This window comes from Aquarana catesbeiana, linkage group LG07 (assembly GCF_042186555.1).
Source record: "Aquarana catesbeiana isolate 2022-GZ linkage group LG07, ASM4218655v1, whole genome shotgun sequence".
Lineage (NCBI taxonomy): Eukaryota > Metazoa > Chordata > Amphibia > Anura > Ranidae > Aquarana > Aquarana catesbeiana.
Window position 1 is genome coordinate 120068146 of NC_133330.1, and position 15907 is coordinate 120084052.

At 45.1% G+C, this 15907-nt stretch overlaps 1 protein-coding gene across 2 annotated transcripts in view; it reads right to left on the reverse strand.

The window, feature by feature from the left end:
• The window catches only part of CACNA1I (calcium voltage-gated channel subunit alpha1 I), a 3871666-nt gene that overhangs the window by 635520 nt on the left and 3220239 nt on the right, over window positions 1-15907 (reverse strand). For both annotated transcript variants that reach the window (XM_073592660.1, XM_073592661.1), the window contains one exon: window positions 3809-4129. In XM_073592660.1, coding sequence (XP_073448761.1) covers window positions 3809-4129 — 321 coding nt within the window. The remainder of the gene's footprint in view (window positions 1-3808; window positions 4130-15907) is intronic.

The window sequence follows — 15907 nt, forward strand, 5'->3', positions numbered from 1 at the left end:
ACAGTCTCAAGAGCATGGAGGAAATTCCAGGAGACAGGCAGTTACTGTAGGAGAGCTGGACAGGGCATTAGAAGATCCTTACCCCATTAGCAGGACCGGTATATGCTCCTTTGTGCAAGGGGGAACAGGATGAGCACTGCCAGAGCCCTACAAAATGACCTTCAGCGGGCTACTGGTGTGAATGACCAAACAATCAGAAACAGACTTCATGAGGTTGGCCTGAGGGTCCAACATCTTCTAGTGGGCCCTGTGCTCACTGCCCGGCACCATCGAACTTGATTGGCACTTACCATTGAACACCAGAATTGACAGGTCTGCCACTGGCGCCCTGTGCTTTTCACAGGTGAGAGCAGATTCACCCTGAGCACATGTGACAGACATAAAAGGGACTGGAGAAGCCATAGAGAACGTACAGTAATGCTGCCTGTAACATCGTTCAGAATGACCAGTTTGGTGGTGGGTCAGTGATGGCCTGGGGAGGCATATCCATGGAGGAAAGCACAGACTTCTACAGGCTAGACAATGTCACCCTGACTGCCATTAGGTGTTCGGATGAAATCCTTGGACCCATTGTCAGACCTTATGCTGGTGCAGTGGGTCCTAGGTTCCTCCTGGTGCACAACAATGCCTGGCCTCATGTGGCAAGAGTATGCAGCCAGTTTCTGGAGGATGAAGGAATTGATACCATTGAATGGCCCCCACACATTTGCCTAAACTAAACTCCATTAGAACACCTTTGAGACTTTATGTTCCGGTCCATCCGACTCAACCAGGTTTCACCTCTGTCTATTCAGGAGCTCAGTGATGCCCTGGTCCAGTTTTAGGAGGAACAACCCCAGGACACCATCAGTCATCTCATAGGTAGCATGCCCCAACGTTGTCAGGCATGCATACAAGCATGTGGGGGCCATACAAACTACTGAGTACCATTTTGAGTTGCTGCAATGAAATTTCAGCAAAATGGACTAGCCTGCTGCATAATTTTTTCACTTTGATTTTCAGGGTGTCTTTGAATTCATCCCTCTGTAGGTTGATATTTTTCATTTCCATCAAATGATGTGACATTCTTTCGTTCCTAACACATTACCCAGTCCATTTCAGTATAGATATCCAGCATGATATTTTTCCCCATTGAGATGTGATGTGTTTTCAAAGTGTTCCTTTAATTTTTTTGAGTAGTGTTCATATACAGTGAGGACGGAAAGTATTCAGACCCCCTTAAATTTTTCACTCTTTGTTATATTGCCTCCATTTGCTAAAATCCTTTAAGTTCATTTTTTCCTCATTAATGTACACACAGCACCCCATATTGACAAAAAAACACAGAATTGTTGACATTTTTGCAGATGTATTAAAAAAGAAAAATTGAAATATCACATGGTCCTAGGTATTCAGATCCTTTGATCAGTATTTAGTATAAGCACCCTTTTGATCTAATACAGCCATGAGTCTTTTTGGGAAAGATGCAACAAGTTTTTCACACCTGGATTTGGGGATCCTCTGCCATTCCTCCTTGCAGATCCTCTCCAGTTCTGTCAGGCTGGATGTAAACGTTGGTGGACAGCCATTTTTAGGTCTCTCTAGAGATGCTCAATTGGGTTTAAGTCAGGGCTCTGGCTGGGCCATTCAAGAACAGTCACGGAGTTGTTGTGAAGCCACTCCTTCGTTATTTTAGCTGTGTGCTTAGGGTCATTGTCTTGTTGGAAGGTAAACCTTCGGCCCAGTCTGAGGTCCTGAGCACTCTGGAGAAGGTTTGTGTTCAGGATATCCCTGTACTTGGCTGCATTCATTTTTCCCTCAATTGCAACCAGTAGTCCTGTCCCTGCAGCTGAAAAACACCCACAGCATGATGCTGCCACCACCATGCTTCACTTTTGGGACTGTATTGGACAGGTTATGAGCAGTGCCTGGTTTTCTCCACACATACCGCTTAGAATTAAGGCCAAAAAGTTCTATCTTGGTCTCATCAGACCAGAGAATCTTATTTCTCACCATCTTGTAGTCCTTCAGGTGTTTTTTTTAGCAAACTCCATGAGGGCTTTCATATGTCTTGCACTGAGGAGTGGCTTCCGTCGAGCCACTCTGCCATAAAGCCTGACTGGTGGAGGGCTGCAGTGATGCTTGACTTTCTACAACTTTCTCCCATCTGCCGACTGCATCTCTGGAGCTCAGTCACAGTGATCTTTGGGTTCTTCTTCATCTCTCTCACCAAGGCTCTTCTCCCCCGATAGGTCAGTTTAGACGGACGGCCAGCTCTAGGAAGGGTTCTGGTTGTCCCAAACTTCTTCCATTTAAGGATTATGGAGGCCACTGTGCTCTTAGGAACCTTAAGTGCAGCAGAAATTTTTTTGTAACCTTGGCCAGATCTGTGCCTTGCCACAATTCTGTCTCTGATCTCTTCAGGCAGTTCCTTTGACCTCATGATTCTCATTTGCTCTGACATGCACTGTGAGCTGTAAGGTCTTATATAGACAGGTGTGTGGCTTTCCTAATCAAGTCCAATCAGTATAATCAAACACAGCTGGACTCAAATGAAGGTGATATCAAGGATGATCAGAAGAAGTGGACAGCACCTGAGTTAAATATATGATTGTCACAGCAAAGGGTCTGAATACTTAGGACCATGTGATATTTCAGTTTTTCTTTTTTAATAAATCTACAAAAATGTCAACAATTCTGTGTTTTTCTGTCAACATGGGGTGCTGTGTGTACATTAATGAGGAAAAAAACTTAATTGAAATGATTTTAGCAAATGGCTGCAATATAACAAAGAGTGAAAAATTTAAGGGGGTCTGAATACTTTCAGTCCCCACTGTATATATACAGCATATCTATAGATACATACATTATATTACCAAAAGTATTGGGATGCCTGCCTTTACACGCACATTAACTTTAATGGCATCCCAGTCTTAGTCCGTAGGGTTCAATATTTAGTTGGCCCACCCTTTTCAGCTATAACAGCTTAAACTATTCTGGGAAGGCTGTCCACAAGGTTTAGGAGTGTGTCTATGGGAATGTTTGACCATTCTTCCAGAAGTGCATTAGGGAGGTCAGGCACTGATGTTGACGAAAAGACCTGGCTCGCAGTCTCTGCTCTAATTCATCCCAAATGGGTTCTATCAGGTTGAGGTTAGGAGGCTAGTCAAGTTCCTCCACCCCAAACTTGCTCATCCATGTTTTTATGGACCTTACTTTGTGTACTGGTCCAAATCATTTGATGGAGGGGGATTATGGTGTGGGGTTGTTTTTCAGGGATTGGGCTTGGCCCCTTAGTTCCAGTGAAGGGAACTCTTAAGGTGTCAGCATACCAAGACATTTTAGACAAGTTCATGCTCCCAATCTTGTGGGAACAGTTTGGAGATGGCCCTTTCCTGTTCCAACATGAATGCGCACCAGTGCACAAAACAAGGTCTGCACAGAGTCCTGACCTCAATCTGACAGAACACCTTTGGGATGAATTAGAGCGGAGACTGTGAGCGCCAGGCCTTCTCGTCCACATCAGCACCTGAAATCACAAATGTGCTTCTGGAAGAATGGTCAAACATTCCCATGGACACACTCCTGAACCTTGTGGACAGAGTTCCCAGAAGAGTTGAACTTGTTATAACTGTAAAGGGTGGGCCAACTCAATATTGATCCCTACAGACTAAGACTGGGGTGCCTTTAAAGTTCATGTGCGTGTAAAGGCAGGTGTCCCAATACTTTTGGTTATATAGTGTGTGTATATATATATATATATCTATATATAGATATATATTGTATATACACACAAACACATTTTATCATACACACACATGCATCTTACCTGAGCTGGAGAAAAACATCTTAAGCTACGGTGCCCTTCTGTGGCTGGTCTTCCTCCACGTCCCCCATTGTCCATAGCAAAAACAGGTGATGTCTGAGAACAGAGTCCATGAGCCAACTCCATCTCAATCTCAGCATCCAACTCTGCATCCTCTTGTGCTTCTTTATTACTGTCATCCAGATGCTTCATTAATACAGCAACCACCACATTTATTAGTACAAATTGAGCTGTGAGCACAAAGCTGACAAAGTACAGAGGTGAAATGAATTGCAGGTTGCTCAAGCAGCTGCGGTCATCACTGGTGCAGTCACGTAGTGTATCCTGTTGGCACAAAATAACAGTACAATTCCTTAGTCTAAACTAAAGTATTACAAGTGTAAAAAACAATATATTAATTAATGAAACGGTTTCCTCCTTAAGTATATATGTACAGTGTTCAAATGTTTCAACTTTTCTTTTTTATCTAGTTAGGTTAAAAAAGTTCTACTCTACATAGGAAGTATACATTTCATTTTATAATTTTTTCCTATTCTAATGAAACTAACTAACAAATCTAACATAAAATCATGAAGAAAAACTGTTTAAGGTGATCCTACATAATATAGTGATTGTTACAGTGTCGACACACCCCAAACATACAGTATACCAAAGTATCCCATTGGAAAAAAGGGACTGTCATGCACTTCAAAACACAGAAACATATACGTATATGTTCCACTCCTTAGGTCCCTTTCACACGGAGCGGGCCCGCTCCGACCAGGAGGGACCAGGAGGGACCAGGAAGAAAGCTGTGACTAGTTCCCCTGCTGAACGAAGTTCAGCAGGATTGGTGTCACATCTGTGCCCACTCAGTTAATGCGAAGTGGACACATGCAGATCCCACTGAGCTCTATGGATGGATGGTTCTAAATGGAGTCTGCTGTCCATTTACAACAGGCTACCTCCAATCTGGTCAGCCAAAATGGATGCAGTACTTTTCCATTTTTTTACTGGACCTGGATAGATCCAGAGGTAGGCAGGTATAAATGGACACTAGTTCACTCACATCTGCCTATCAATAGGGCTCCACGGACCTTCCAAGCAGGCCCACTTGAAAAACTGATGGACAGGCCTAAGTGGAATGCCCTTGTGAAAGGGGCCTTATAGTAGAAAAAGATAGTTAATCCAATTTTAAACACATTTTTACACAACAGAAAAACAATGGAAGCCTGACATGTTTCCTTTTTAAATATAACATATTTTTAAATATGTTATATTTAGTAATCACTCTTAACGACTACATATATAACTGGTACATATAACACTTTTTAAGATAGCCCATCCATCTCAGGGGCGGATCCAGGGGGGGGGGCAACGGGGCAATTGCCCCCTCCGAGAAATGCAGGCGAGTGTCACTGTGAGAGAGCCGCCGGGCGGCTCTGTGAGTAAAAGAGCCGCTGGGCGGCTCCGTAAGGGGGAAAGCTGCTGGGCGGCTCCGTGAGTAAAAGAGCCGCCGGGCGGCTCTGTGAGAGAGAGAGCCGCTGGGCGGCTCCGTGAGTAAAAGAGCCGCTGGGCGGCTCTGTGAGTAAAAGAGCCGCTGGGCGGCTCCGTGAGTAAAAGAGCCGCCGGGCGGCTCCGTGAGAGAGAGAGCCGCTGGGCGGCTCTGTGAGTAAAAGAGCCGCTGGGCAGCTCTGTGAGTAAAAGAGCCGCCGGCGGCTCCATAGGTGACAGAGCACCGCTGACATGTGTGGCCAATCAGGGAGCAGGTGGGCGGGGGAGCAGAGAGATGACATCATCTCTCACCGCCCGCCCTGCATCCCTGCAGTTCCCCCCCACCATGCAGGCAGCTGCGGCAGCAGAGAGATTACATCATCTCTCTGCTGCCTGTCTCTGGGACACAAGAGACCACCTTAGCAGGTGGCAAGTGACAATCTGCATCTGGTGACAGGCGACATGGCAAGTGACAATCTGCAACATGTGGCAGGCGACGTGGCAAGTGACATGCAAGTGACAATCCGCAACGTGGCAGGCGACGTGGAAAGTGACAATCTGCATCTGGTGACAGGCGACGTGGCAAGTGACAATCCGCAACATGTGGCAGGCGACGTGGCAAGTGACAATCTGCATCTGGTGACAGGTGACGTGGCAAGTGACAATCCGCAACATGTGGCAGGCGACGTGGCAAGTGACATGGCAAGTGACAATCCGCAACGTGGCAAGTGACAATCTGCATCTGGTGACAGGCGACGTGGCAAGTGACAATCCGCAACATGTGGCAGGCGACGTGGCAAGTGACAATATGCATCTGGTGACAGGTGACGTGGCAAGTGACACACTCGGGGCTCCCACTGATTCTGCATTATGGTGAGTTAAACTATTTAATTTTTTATAACAATGTAATAATAGTAATAATGCGCTTCAATCATCCTGACACCATAACAACCATGGTGCCGTGATGATTGAAGCGCCAACACCAGCCATTTCCCCGATAGATGTACCCCAAAAAAATATATTTTCTGGCAGTGCCCCTCCCGAGACTAGATTCTGGATCCGCCCCTGATCCATCTACACATTTGCCAGGTCTCTACGCGTTCTTGAGGATGGGAATATTTCCAGTTTTATAAAACTATATTTGTCACATTCACATCTGAAAACAATATAGCCGAATCATAAACTTCTTTATTCTGTATTTGTGTGAACTCATGTTCAGAGCTCCTTGCTGTAGGAAAAGGATCAGCCGATGCTATTCAGCAAAAAAACTGGGATGGGTATATGGTGGCCAACGACCATCCCAACATGTCTTTTCCTCCCTCCATTCAGGAGAAAACTGACTATTTGTACTATTTGTCTGACTAATTGTAAGGAAGCATGGTGGGTTTCCATTGTTTTTCTACTGTGTAAAAACTTCTTTAAAATTGAATAAATTATCGATTTTTGTACTATAAAGGGTGGAAATGTATATGTTACAGTGTTCTGAAGTACATAACAGCCCGTTTTTGGGAAGGAGATAGTATGGTCTAACAAAACTAAAAAAAAGAGAAACAAGTTTAAATATTAATGATTTAAAAAATAGCATAAAAATAATAGCTAAGAAGAGTGAGGGAAAGTGTATATTTTTTAGAGTTGATTAGGGCTAGGGGGTTAAATATAAACACATTTCGGAGGTGCATGCGCGGCAGCTCCTAATATGGACGCCTGACGTGGGAGCTCTGTCCCACTCCAGCTGACTGACGCTCCCCTGAGCTGCCCACACCCTGCAATTCGCACACTGCTTCACAGCCTGAGGGTGGGGATAATCTGCTGGTCTCCCCCATGTCATTGGGAATGGCCTGATGCGATCTCCAGGTTCAGTTTGCCATGAGCGGGTCCCCGACCAAGGCATCCAAGATGGCGACCACTCCACAGCTCCAGGCTCCAGTGGGGATAGAAGCGCCTCTTTCCAGCTTCCATCTGGCCTCCCCTGTGCCTGTCCCAACCTTGGGATCTCATGTGAGTACCCCCCTCATGGGGCCTGTGTCCCCAGCCTCCATGGAATCACTGATTAGACACACTCTGGATGAGCGGCTGCTCTCTCCAATGGACCCTGGGCCCTCACAGTTCCACAGTTCCCTTCCCTTCCTTAATCCCCTTATCCTTTTTCCCTTCCCTCATGTCCCTACCCTGCTACTGTCCCTCAACCCCCTTTTCAGGCTGTGGGTATTTTTATAATTATGGTCATTTGTTCCCTTAGGATGTTGTATATTTCTTTTGGGCTTTTGGCTCTTAATCTTAATACTTTATATAGGGGGTGTATCACGGCTGGAGCGGTACACATGTACCTACTCCTGTCTCAAAAACATAATTTTTTCCTCTCTCCTGGGCAGGAATGCCTCCTCTCCGGTAGAGGAGGCTCAAACTCTAGGATTTGAAGTCACCGAGGGATGGGATCCCTCTTACCTTCGGGTGTGATTTTGTTCTCTTTCTTCTTTCGCCTTTCTTTTTTTCCCTGCTTCTTTTGTGCTAATCTTATTTCTCTTCTAGTGATCTGTTTGGATGTGCTCGACTCCCTTTTTTTTCCGCACCAGAGACTTGTCGCCAAGCAGCCAGGATTCTTATTATCAACCTTCATTGGCTCAGGGGGAGTGACTTTGCATTGCTGGCTTTCCTTCCCCACCTGCTAACAATAAATGCTCTATCCCCTCTCTGCGTACTGTTTCACACAATACCCAAGGCATGAACGGCTGGATAAATGGCAGGAAATTCTCCAACACTACCATAGCCAAAGAATTGACGTAGTTCTTTTACAGGATACACATTTCCCTAGACAGTATAGCCCTTCATTCATCTACACCAAATTCCTGACCTTTTTCTTGGCTAACGCAGTGGACAAAACTAGAGGGGTTGCTATTCTTTTCTCCCACAGAAATAAATTCACACTCCAATCGGAGTTCATGGACCCGGAGGGGAGGTTTTTACCTGTTAAAGGGGTTATTAAGGATTATATCTACTCCTTCATCTCCTACTATACACCAACTAAGTGTCAAGCCCACTTCTTTCACTCTATGTTTTTGACCTTAGGCCCGCTAGTGGAAGACACAGTGATCTTTGGTGGGGATTCTAATATAGCTTTTGATGAGGGTTTGGACAAGGCGTGGCCTCTTGGTCGCCTTGTCCACTCCTCTAAACAAAGCTTACGCATCACTAAAATGATTTATCAACAAGGATTGGTGGATATTTGGAGGGAAATTAACCCCACTGTCCAGGACTATACTCATTTCTCCTGCCCTCACAATTCTTTATTTTTTTTTTCATAAAAAGTTTTTATTAGAAGTAAGGAAGAGCGTGCTTACAAATCACAACATATGTCAAATGAAAACATTGAACAATTAGGATACAAGTTTAAAAATATAGGACACATCTTATAGTTACAAAATGGAATGTAATAACCAGGAACAGACCAATTAGTCAAGTTATGGCGTAGGCAAGGTGGAGGATCACTTTTTCACCCCCCCCCCCCATGTCAGTCATTCGACCAAGGAGAGGAGGTGGCAAGAGGGTTTGTTCCAGGTTGGGGCATTGAAAACAGTGTATCCTTATGTGTGGGTTGAGGGGCATATGAGAGTTACAGTAGTTTGGGTTGAAGGTCATGTAAGTGACAATTTAAGGGGAAAGGGAGGTGAGAAGAATAGGAAAAAGGGGGGAGAAAGCCAAGAGAGGAAGGAATAGGAGAAAATAGAGGAGAGGAAGAGAGAGGAGAAGAAAAAAGAAAGGGAGGGAGGGGGACGGGGGGGGCAGAGGACATAAGAAAAAGGGGGGAAATCTAGGGCTAAAGGGCTAAGGGCTAAAGAAGGGAGAGGGTGGTTGGGTGTTGCTATGGGGCTTTTGACACCTACAAGTGGACCCACTCCCTGCTACTCCCTGCCCTCCGAGGAGTAGCCCGAGTCAAGTACTGGTGGTCACCGACCGGCTTTAGGGAATATAATGACGATAGCGTTCGGTAGTTGTAAAGTGGGTCCAGCATATGATTGAGAATTTATGCATTCTTTCTTGGGAAATATGAATCAATTCCTCCATTTCCTTTGTTTTGGATAGTCTTGCGAACCATTGTTTGAACGTTTGAGTAAGTGTGGAGTGCCAATGTATAGGGATGCAAAGTCTAGCAGCGTTGAACATGTGATTTGTAGTAGTCCCTTTTTGACAGGGACATGTGGTGTAGGAGAAATTGTGCAGGGGTGTAGTCCGGGGTGATTGTAGTGACATGCGTGATGAGTCCATGTACCTCCCTCCAGAAGGGTTGGAGTTGTTCACACTCCCACGATATGTGGAGCATGGAGGCATGAAGGAGTTCTATACCATCTAGTGATGACTTTATAACAGTTTTCTTGGATGGCAACATTTAGGGAGCATTTGTGAGCGTATTCATAAATGGTATCCCAGTCCTCTGTAGTGACAGATTTTTGTAAATCCCTGTCCCAAGAGGCTTGTGAAGGAGCAGGAGTAGGAGTGGCAGCATCTGAAAGGAGGGTGTATAAGTAGGAGATCGGATGTCCTTGCAGTGTTTTACGGTTGCATAGGGACTCAAAAGGTGTGAGTTGCCTTGTCCAATTGGTTAGATGTGAATGGGTCGAGAGGAAATGTCGTATTTGTCTATATGTCCAAAAAGAGAAAGAGGCGTTCTTAGAAATGGCTGCTAGGTTTTCAAAGGAGAGAGGGGATCCCTTTGAGAAGAATTGATGTACCAGCACATCGTTAAAGGGCCATTTGTGGTGTGTAATAAAGAGCTTAATATTGTATAAAAAGCTTTCAATAATGATGATTGATCGTGAGACAAATTTTCTTAATTATGTCTGAGTCAGCTTAAATCAAACTGTGTGTTTTATTGTACACACATATACTTGGAAAATACTTACAAAAATAGTACATTCATATTCAGAATTAGTGTTGTTTCATATATGATCAAAAATATTCAAGTATAGTTCATTTGTTTCAAAGATCTGAAAAGAGTTCTTAAAGTCATTAGACCATGTGCATTTTCCTTTGTCTTGATTTCTTAAAATGGCCGGAAAACTTCATGTGTTCTGTGTGCAATGGTGTTGATCTGAAGGCAGCCAAAGATGGAAGAGACTGCAACAGCTTTTTCCTTCTGTCTATATGGAGTCAGCCTTTCCAAAATTTGCGCCCAAACACAAACCCCTCCCATACACTCCCCTTTCTCCTCCTTTTTCAATGGTGGGGGCTAGATTATATATCTGAGCTCTCAACATCTGCTTTAACTTAAACAAACCTTCTAAACATGAAACAGGATATGTGGGAGAGAGACGTTCAGACTACACATCAGACCACATAAAACAAAAACATCTTTCAAACAGCATATACGATTACATAGGAATATTTTGAAACCATACATATATTATTTACAATATCCATCAAAATCCTGACAGGTTCTAGACTTGCAGTCTCCGTTAATAAGTCACCATCTGGATGTTATTAACTCAATGTCTGCCATTCATACAATTGTAGAGAATGCATATTCTTTTTATAGAGCCAATTAATATTTAGATATTAAGAATATAACATGGTGCTAGAAAGAAGAAGATTTGCCCGGAGGGAACACTGGGTTACCTGTCAATGTAGTCAAGGGTCCCGGGACTGGAGCGAACGTTCCAGACATTGTTGCCCTTCTAAATAAGCGGATGTGTTGAGAGAGTCTTCGGCCAATGTTTGGGGGGTAACCAGGGAAGTAGGTGTAAGGATCCGGGCATGAGGGAGTTTTCTAGTGATACCCATGACTTCCTAGATGGATGTATCTTCCAGTCTGCAATCCTCATGAGGTGGCATGCTAGGTAATACTTGTGTAGGTCCAGCAATCCAATACCCCCTCTGGTTTTGTGAAATGTAAGACGAGAGTAAATTATACGGGGAGGGGAGTTTCTCCAAATGAAGGTGGAGCAGGCCTTCTGATAGATCGAAAGAATGATGGGGGAAGGTGGATCGGGATAGTTTGTATTAGGTAGAGTAGTCATGGTGAATGATCATTTTGACCAGTGCCACGCAGCTGAACCACAAGACATTCAGGCCCTTCCAGTCTTTGAAGTGATTTTGAACCTTAGTTAGGGCTATGTGGAAGTTCTGCGTTTAGAGGTCTGTCAATCGGCTTGTGATTTGAAAACCAAAGTATTTAATTGCCTCTCCCTTCCATCAAAAGGGGAAAGATTCCTAGCAATGAGTCACCTCCTGTGGAGGAAGAGTGACGTTCAGGGCATGGCATTTTGAATGATTAATTTTGAGGTTTGATAAGCTGCCAAAGAATTCGATGTCTTTAAGCAGGTTGGGCAAGGTGATCCGAGGCGATTTCAAAGAAAGTAGGATGTCGTCCATGAAAGCTGCTACCTTAAATTCTCTATCTCCTATGGTCAATCCCTGGATGTCAGGGTTGGTTCTCATTCTATTGAGGGGTTCTAAGGTCAAGATATAGATTAGAGGGGACAAGGGGCAGCCTTGGCGTGTTCCGTTGCCTATGGTGAAGGCGTCCGACAGGTGACCGTTGACTCTCACAGTCGCAGAGGGACTGGAATATAGAGCCATTATGTGTGGCAACATGCGAGGTTCGAGGCCTATGGCCAAGAGAGCTTCGCTCATGTAGTCCCAGGCTACCCTGTCGAATGCCTTCTCCGCATCAAGGGAGAGAAATAATCCCTGGGATGTGGAAGTTGTGAGCCAGTGGTGGAGATTCAATGTGCGGATGGTATTATCCCTGGTTTCCCTGCCAGGGACAAAGCCCACTTGGTCTAAGGAGATAATGTCAGGTACAAAATGGAGTATTCTGTTAGTGAAGATCTTTGCGTAATTTTTAATGTCCACGTTTATTAGGGATATTGGTCTATAGCTCGAGACTTAAGCGGGGTCTTTACTTTTTTGGTATGATAGTTATATGTGCTTCCAGCATTCTGCCTGGCAGTACTTGATGGCCGGTGAAGGCGTTGTAGATGGATAGTAGCTTAGGGGATAGCCTACAAATGATTTGCAATACTGGAGGGTGAATTTGTTGGGTCCTGGGCTTTTGCCCGTTTTCATTTGTTTGATTGCCATCTCTAATTCTCCTACAGTGAGGGGGCTCTCCATGTCTTTGGCTTGTTGGGAAGTAATCGAATTTGGGCTATATTGGGATAGAAAGTCCCTAATGCACTGGGTACAGGATTCTATTGGAGTCGGATCTGGGTTGCTGGACTGCAAATTATAGAGTTTTGAGTAGAAGAGGTTGAATTCTTTCACAATATCCTCATTCTTGGATAAGAGCGTTCCTTGAGCATTGCGTAAATGGTGGATTGTAGAGGAACTTTTGGAGGCTTGAACCATACAGGCTAAGAGGCGCCCGCTCTTGTTGCCATGCTCATAGAAGACTCTTTGGACAAGAATATAGCTTCTCCTAGTGTGTTTGCTTAGTTCCTCCAGAAGGAGAGATCGTGTGATAAGTAATTCCTGTAGAGTGGACTGTGCATGTGCTTGTTTGTGGGATATTTATAGGGTTTTGATTTTCATTATTAGTGTGTTGATTGTCTCTTGATGTTTCTTTTTGGCTTTTGCAGCTAGAGCTATGAGTTTGCCGCGGATCATACATTTATATGCGTCCCATAAGGAGACAGGGGAGACCTCCGGTGTAGTATTTTCTGTGAAATACATTCGAGATCGTAAGTATTCTACCGTTTCTGGATCTTTAAGTAGAGAGAGGTTTAAATGCCACCTTTTGGTTCTAGAGTATGTCTCTGGGAAGGAAAGGATGATCACGATCGGGTGGTGATCAGATAGGAACATTGGCTCTGTGGATGTCTGCTTAAGAAGGGGTAAGTCTGATTGGGAGAGGAAGAAATAGTCTATCCTAGAGTATTTACGATGGGGGGCCAATTAAAAGATATAATCTTTGTCGGTGGGAAACATGGTGCGCCATGTGTTGTGAAGTGTCAGGCCTTGGAGTTGTACTTCAATCTGACGGAGAGCTCTGTATGTTAAGGTAGAGGTGCCCGAGGAGGAGTCCAGGACAGGATTCAATGGTATGTTAAAGTTGCATATAACCGTCACTGTGGTTGAAGAATTCTGGGGACTCCTCTGTGCATGATGGTGGGCCTACGGAAGGAGTGACTGTGGACAAGGAGCCGCTTTGGCAGCGGCCCTGTGGAAAAGGCCGCTTTGGCAGCTGCATTGGAAGGCAACCTATTCTGATCCTGGGTGACAGAGGATGAGGATTGCTTCGTTATCCACTCCACCAACTCTTCTGCATGTCGTGGCTCAATAACACAGCCAGCAGCAGAAGAAAAGGACAAGCGTGCCCTACGGCCACCTGCAATGGATGCACCATGTCCACGACCATGACTGTTGACTGTAGACACAGAGGCTGCTTGCCCTCTTTTAGTGGCCTGTGAGCATCTGCCTCTCCTTGGTGGCCTTCCGGACATGATGTATTTTTTGTTTTGCAACACCACACTACACTGTATTATATATGTATTGTGTACACTGCCTGAAGTGTATTAAAAACTATACACCACCGAATGCACTGTGTCAGGTACCAGGCTGGAGGCTGAGGTGACGAGAGGGCTCCCCTTGCGGCTGAGTGCAGAGTACCCCTGGAGTTGGAAACAGAGGGTGCTATGCCCAGAGATGCATGGGTTGCCTGCCTGCGAAGCTGTCTGATGGTTCCAGGAGTGGACACCCAGGAGCAGAGAAGGTGGTAATAGCCAATCAGTCCCTGGAGGTACTGGTGGATCTTAACAGGTGGAAAAGCAGAGACATCATCAGAAGCCAGGCAGGGGGTCAAACACAGGAAGTCAGTCAGAAGCAGAGGCAGGAGGTGTAATTGTGATCAAGCCGGGGTCAAACACAGGAAGTCAATCTGAAACAGACAAGAGCAGGTAGGTGAAACAAGCCGGGTTCAGAGCCAGGAGAGAAGCCAGAGCAGGTCAGAGTAAGCCAGGTCGGTAACAGGTAATCAAGCAAGAAATACAGGAGCACAGGATACAGAGCTGATTATAATTCAACGATTTATGAGAGAAATTGGAGTCCTTATATATGCCAGCAAAACACTGGTAATTAGCACCTTTTTGCGTACGCATGTTACCCATTGCTAACGTGCGTTCACCGTTATGCGCCAATTGTTAATGTGCATGCGTGGATTTGCATGGCCATAATATTGGCATATTGGCAGATCTGCCATTTCTTCTCTGGCTTCTTCTCTGACAGTGCCCCCCCCCCCCCCAGGGGCAGCCTCCGGATGTCCAGACAGGACTGTTTTTTGGGGAATCTGCTGAAGAACTCCTGAAGATGTTTAGGAGTGTGCACGTTATTTGCTGGTTTCCATGAGTTTACTTCAGGTGGATATTCTTTCCATTTAATGAGATATTTCACCTGTCTCCCCCTCCTTCGAGCAACCACAATGGCCTCCACCTCAAACTCCATGTCCTCCCCTACAGTAATTGGAGGTGGCTCTTCTCTTTCAGGAAATGAGCTGAACACTGCTGGTTTGAGATAGGAGACGTGGAAAACTGGATGAATTTTATATGAGTTTGGTAGGTCCAGTTCAAATGCTACAGGGTTGATTTCTCTCTTAATCTTGAAAGGTCCAATAAACCTTGGGCCCAATTTCCGAGAGGGACACGTGAGTCTGAGGTTTGCTGTGGAAAGCCAAACTTTGTCCCCAACCTTCAGTATTGGATTATCTCTGCTCCTTTTGTCAAAGTGATTTTGTAATCCTCCTGAGCTTTCTGCATGGCATTTTGAAGTGTTTGGTAGTTGGTTTGAATAAAGGTAAGCCTATCCTGGACTGCGGGTACTGAGGCTTCTGGGATAACATCTGGCAGAAAGGAGGGGTGGAAGCCGTAGTTTACCCAAAATGGTGATTGGTTAGTGGATGCATGGACTGAGTTGTTATAAGCGAATTCGGCACATGGGAGGAGGGATGCCCAATTGTCTTCGGTAAAAGAAGAGAACATCTCAGATACTGCTCCAAAGTTTGATTTGTTCTTTCTGTCTGTCCATTACTTTGTGGGTGGTATGCTGAAGACAGACAAACTTCAGTTTTCAGGGCTTTGCAAAGAGCTTTCCAGAATCTGGAGGTAAACTGCACCCCTCTGTCGGACCTACTAACTGCAAAAACCAACGGACACTATTCTGTACTCCTACTTCTGGATCTTTCAGCTGCCTTTGACACGGTTGACCACCCCCTCCTCCTAAAAAAACTTTACTCCCTCGGTCTCCGTGACTGTGCTCTTCAGTGGCTCTCATCCTACCTATCCCAACGCACCATCAGTGTCACTTACAATTCTACTTCCTCCACTCCTCTTCCCTTCTCTGTTGGGGTCCCCCAAGGTTCTGTTCTTGGACCTCTTTTATTTTCAATCTACACCTCTTCCCTGGGTCAACTGATAGCCTCTCACTGCTTTCAATATCATTTCTACGCTGACGACACACAAATTTATCTCTCCACCCCTCAACTCACTCCATCAGTCTCCTCACGCATCACTAACTTACTAACCGACATATCTGTATGGATGTCACACCACTTCCTAAAACTCAACTTGTCCAAAACCGAGCTTATAATATTTCCTCCCTCACGTGCCTCTTCCCCTGACTTGTCTGTCAAGAGCAATGGCA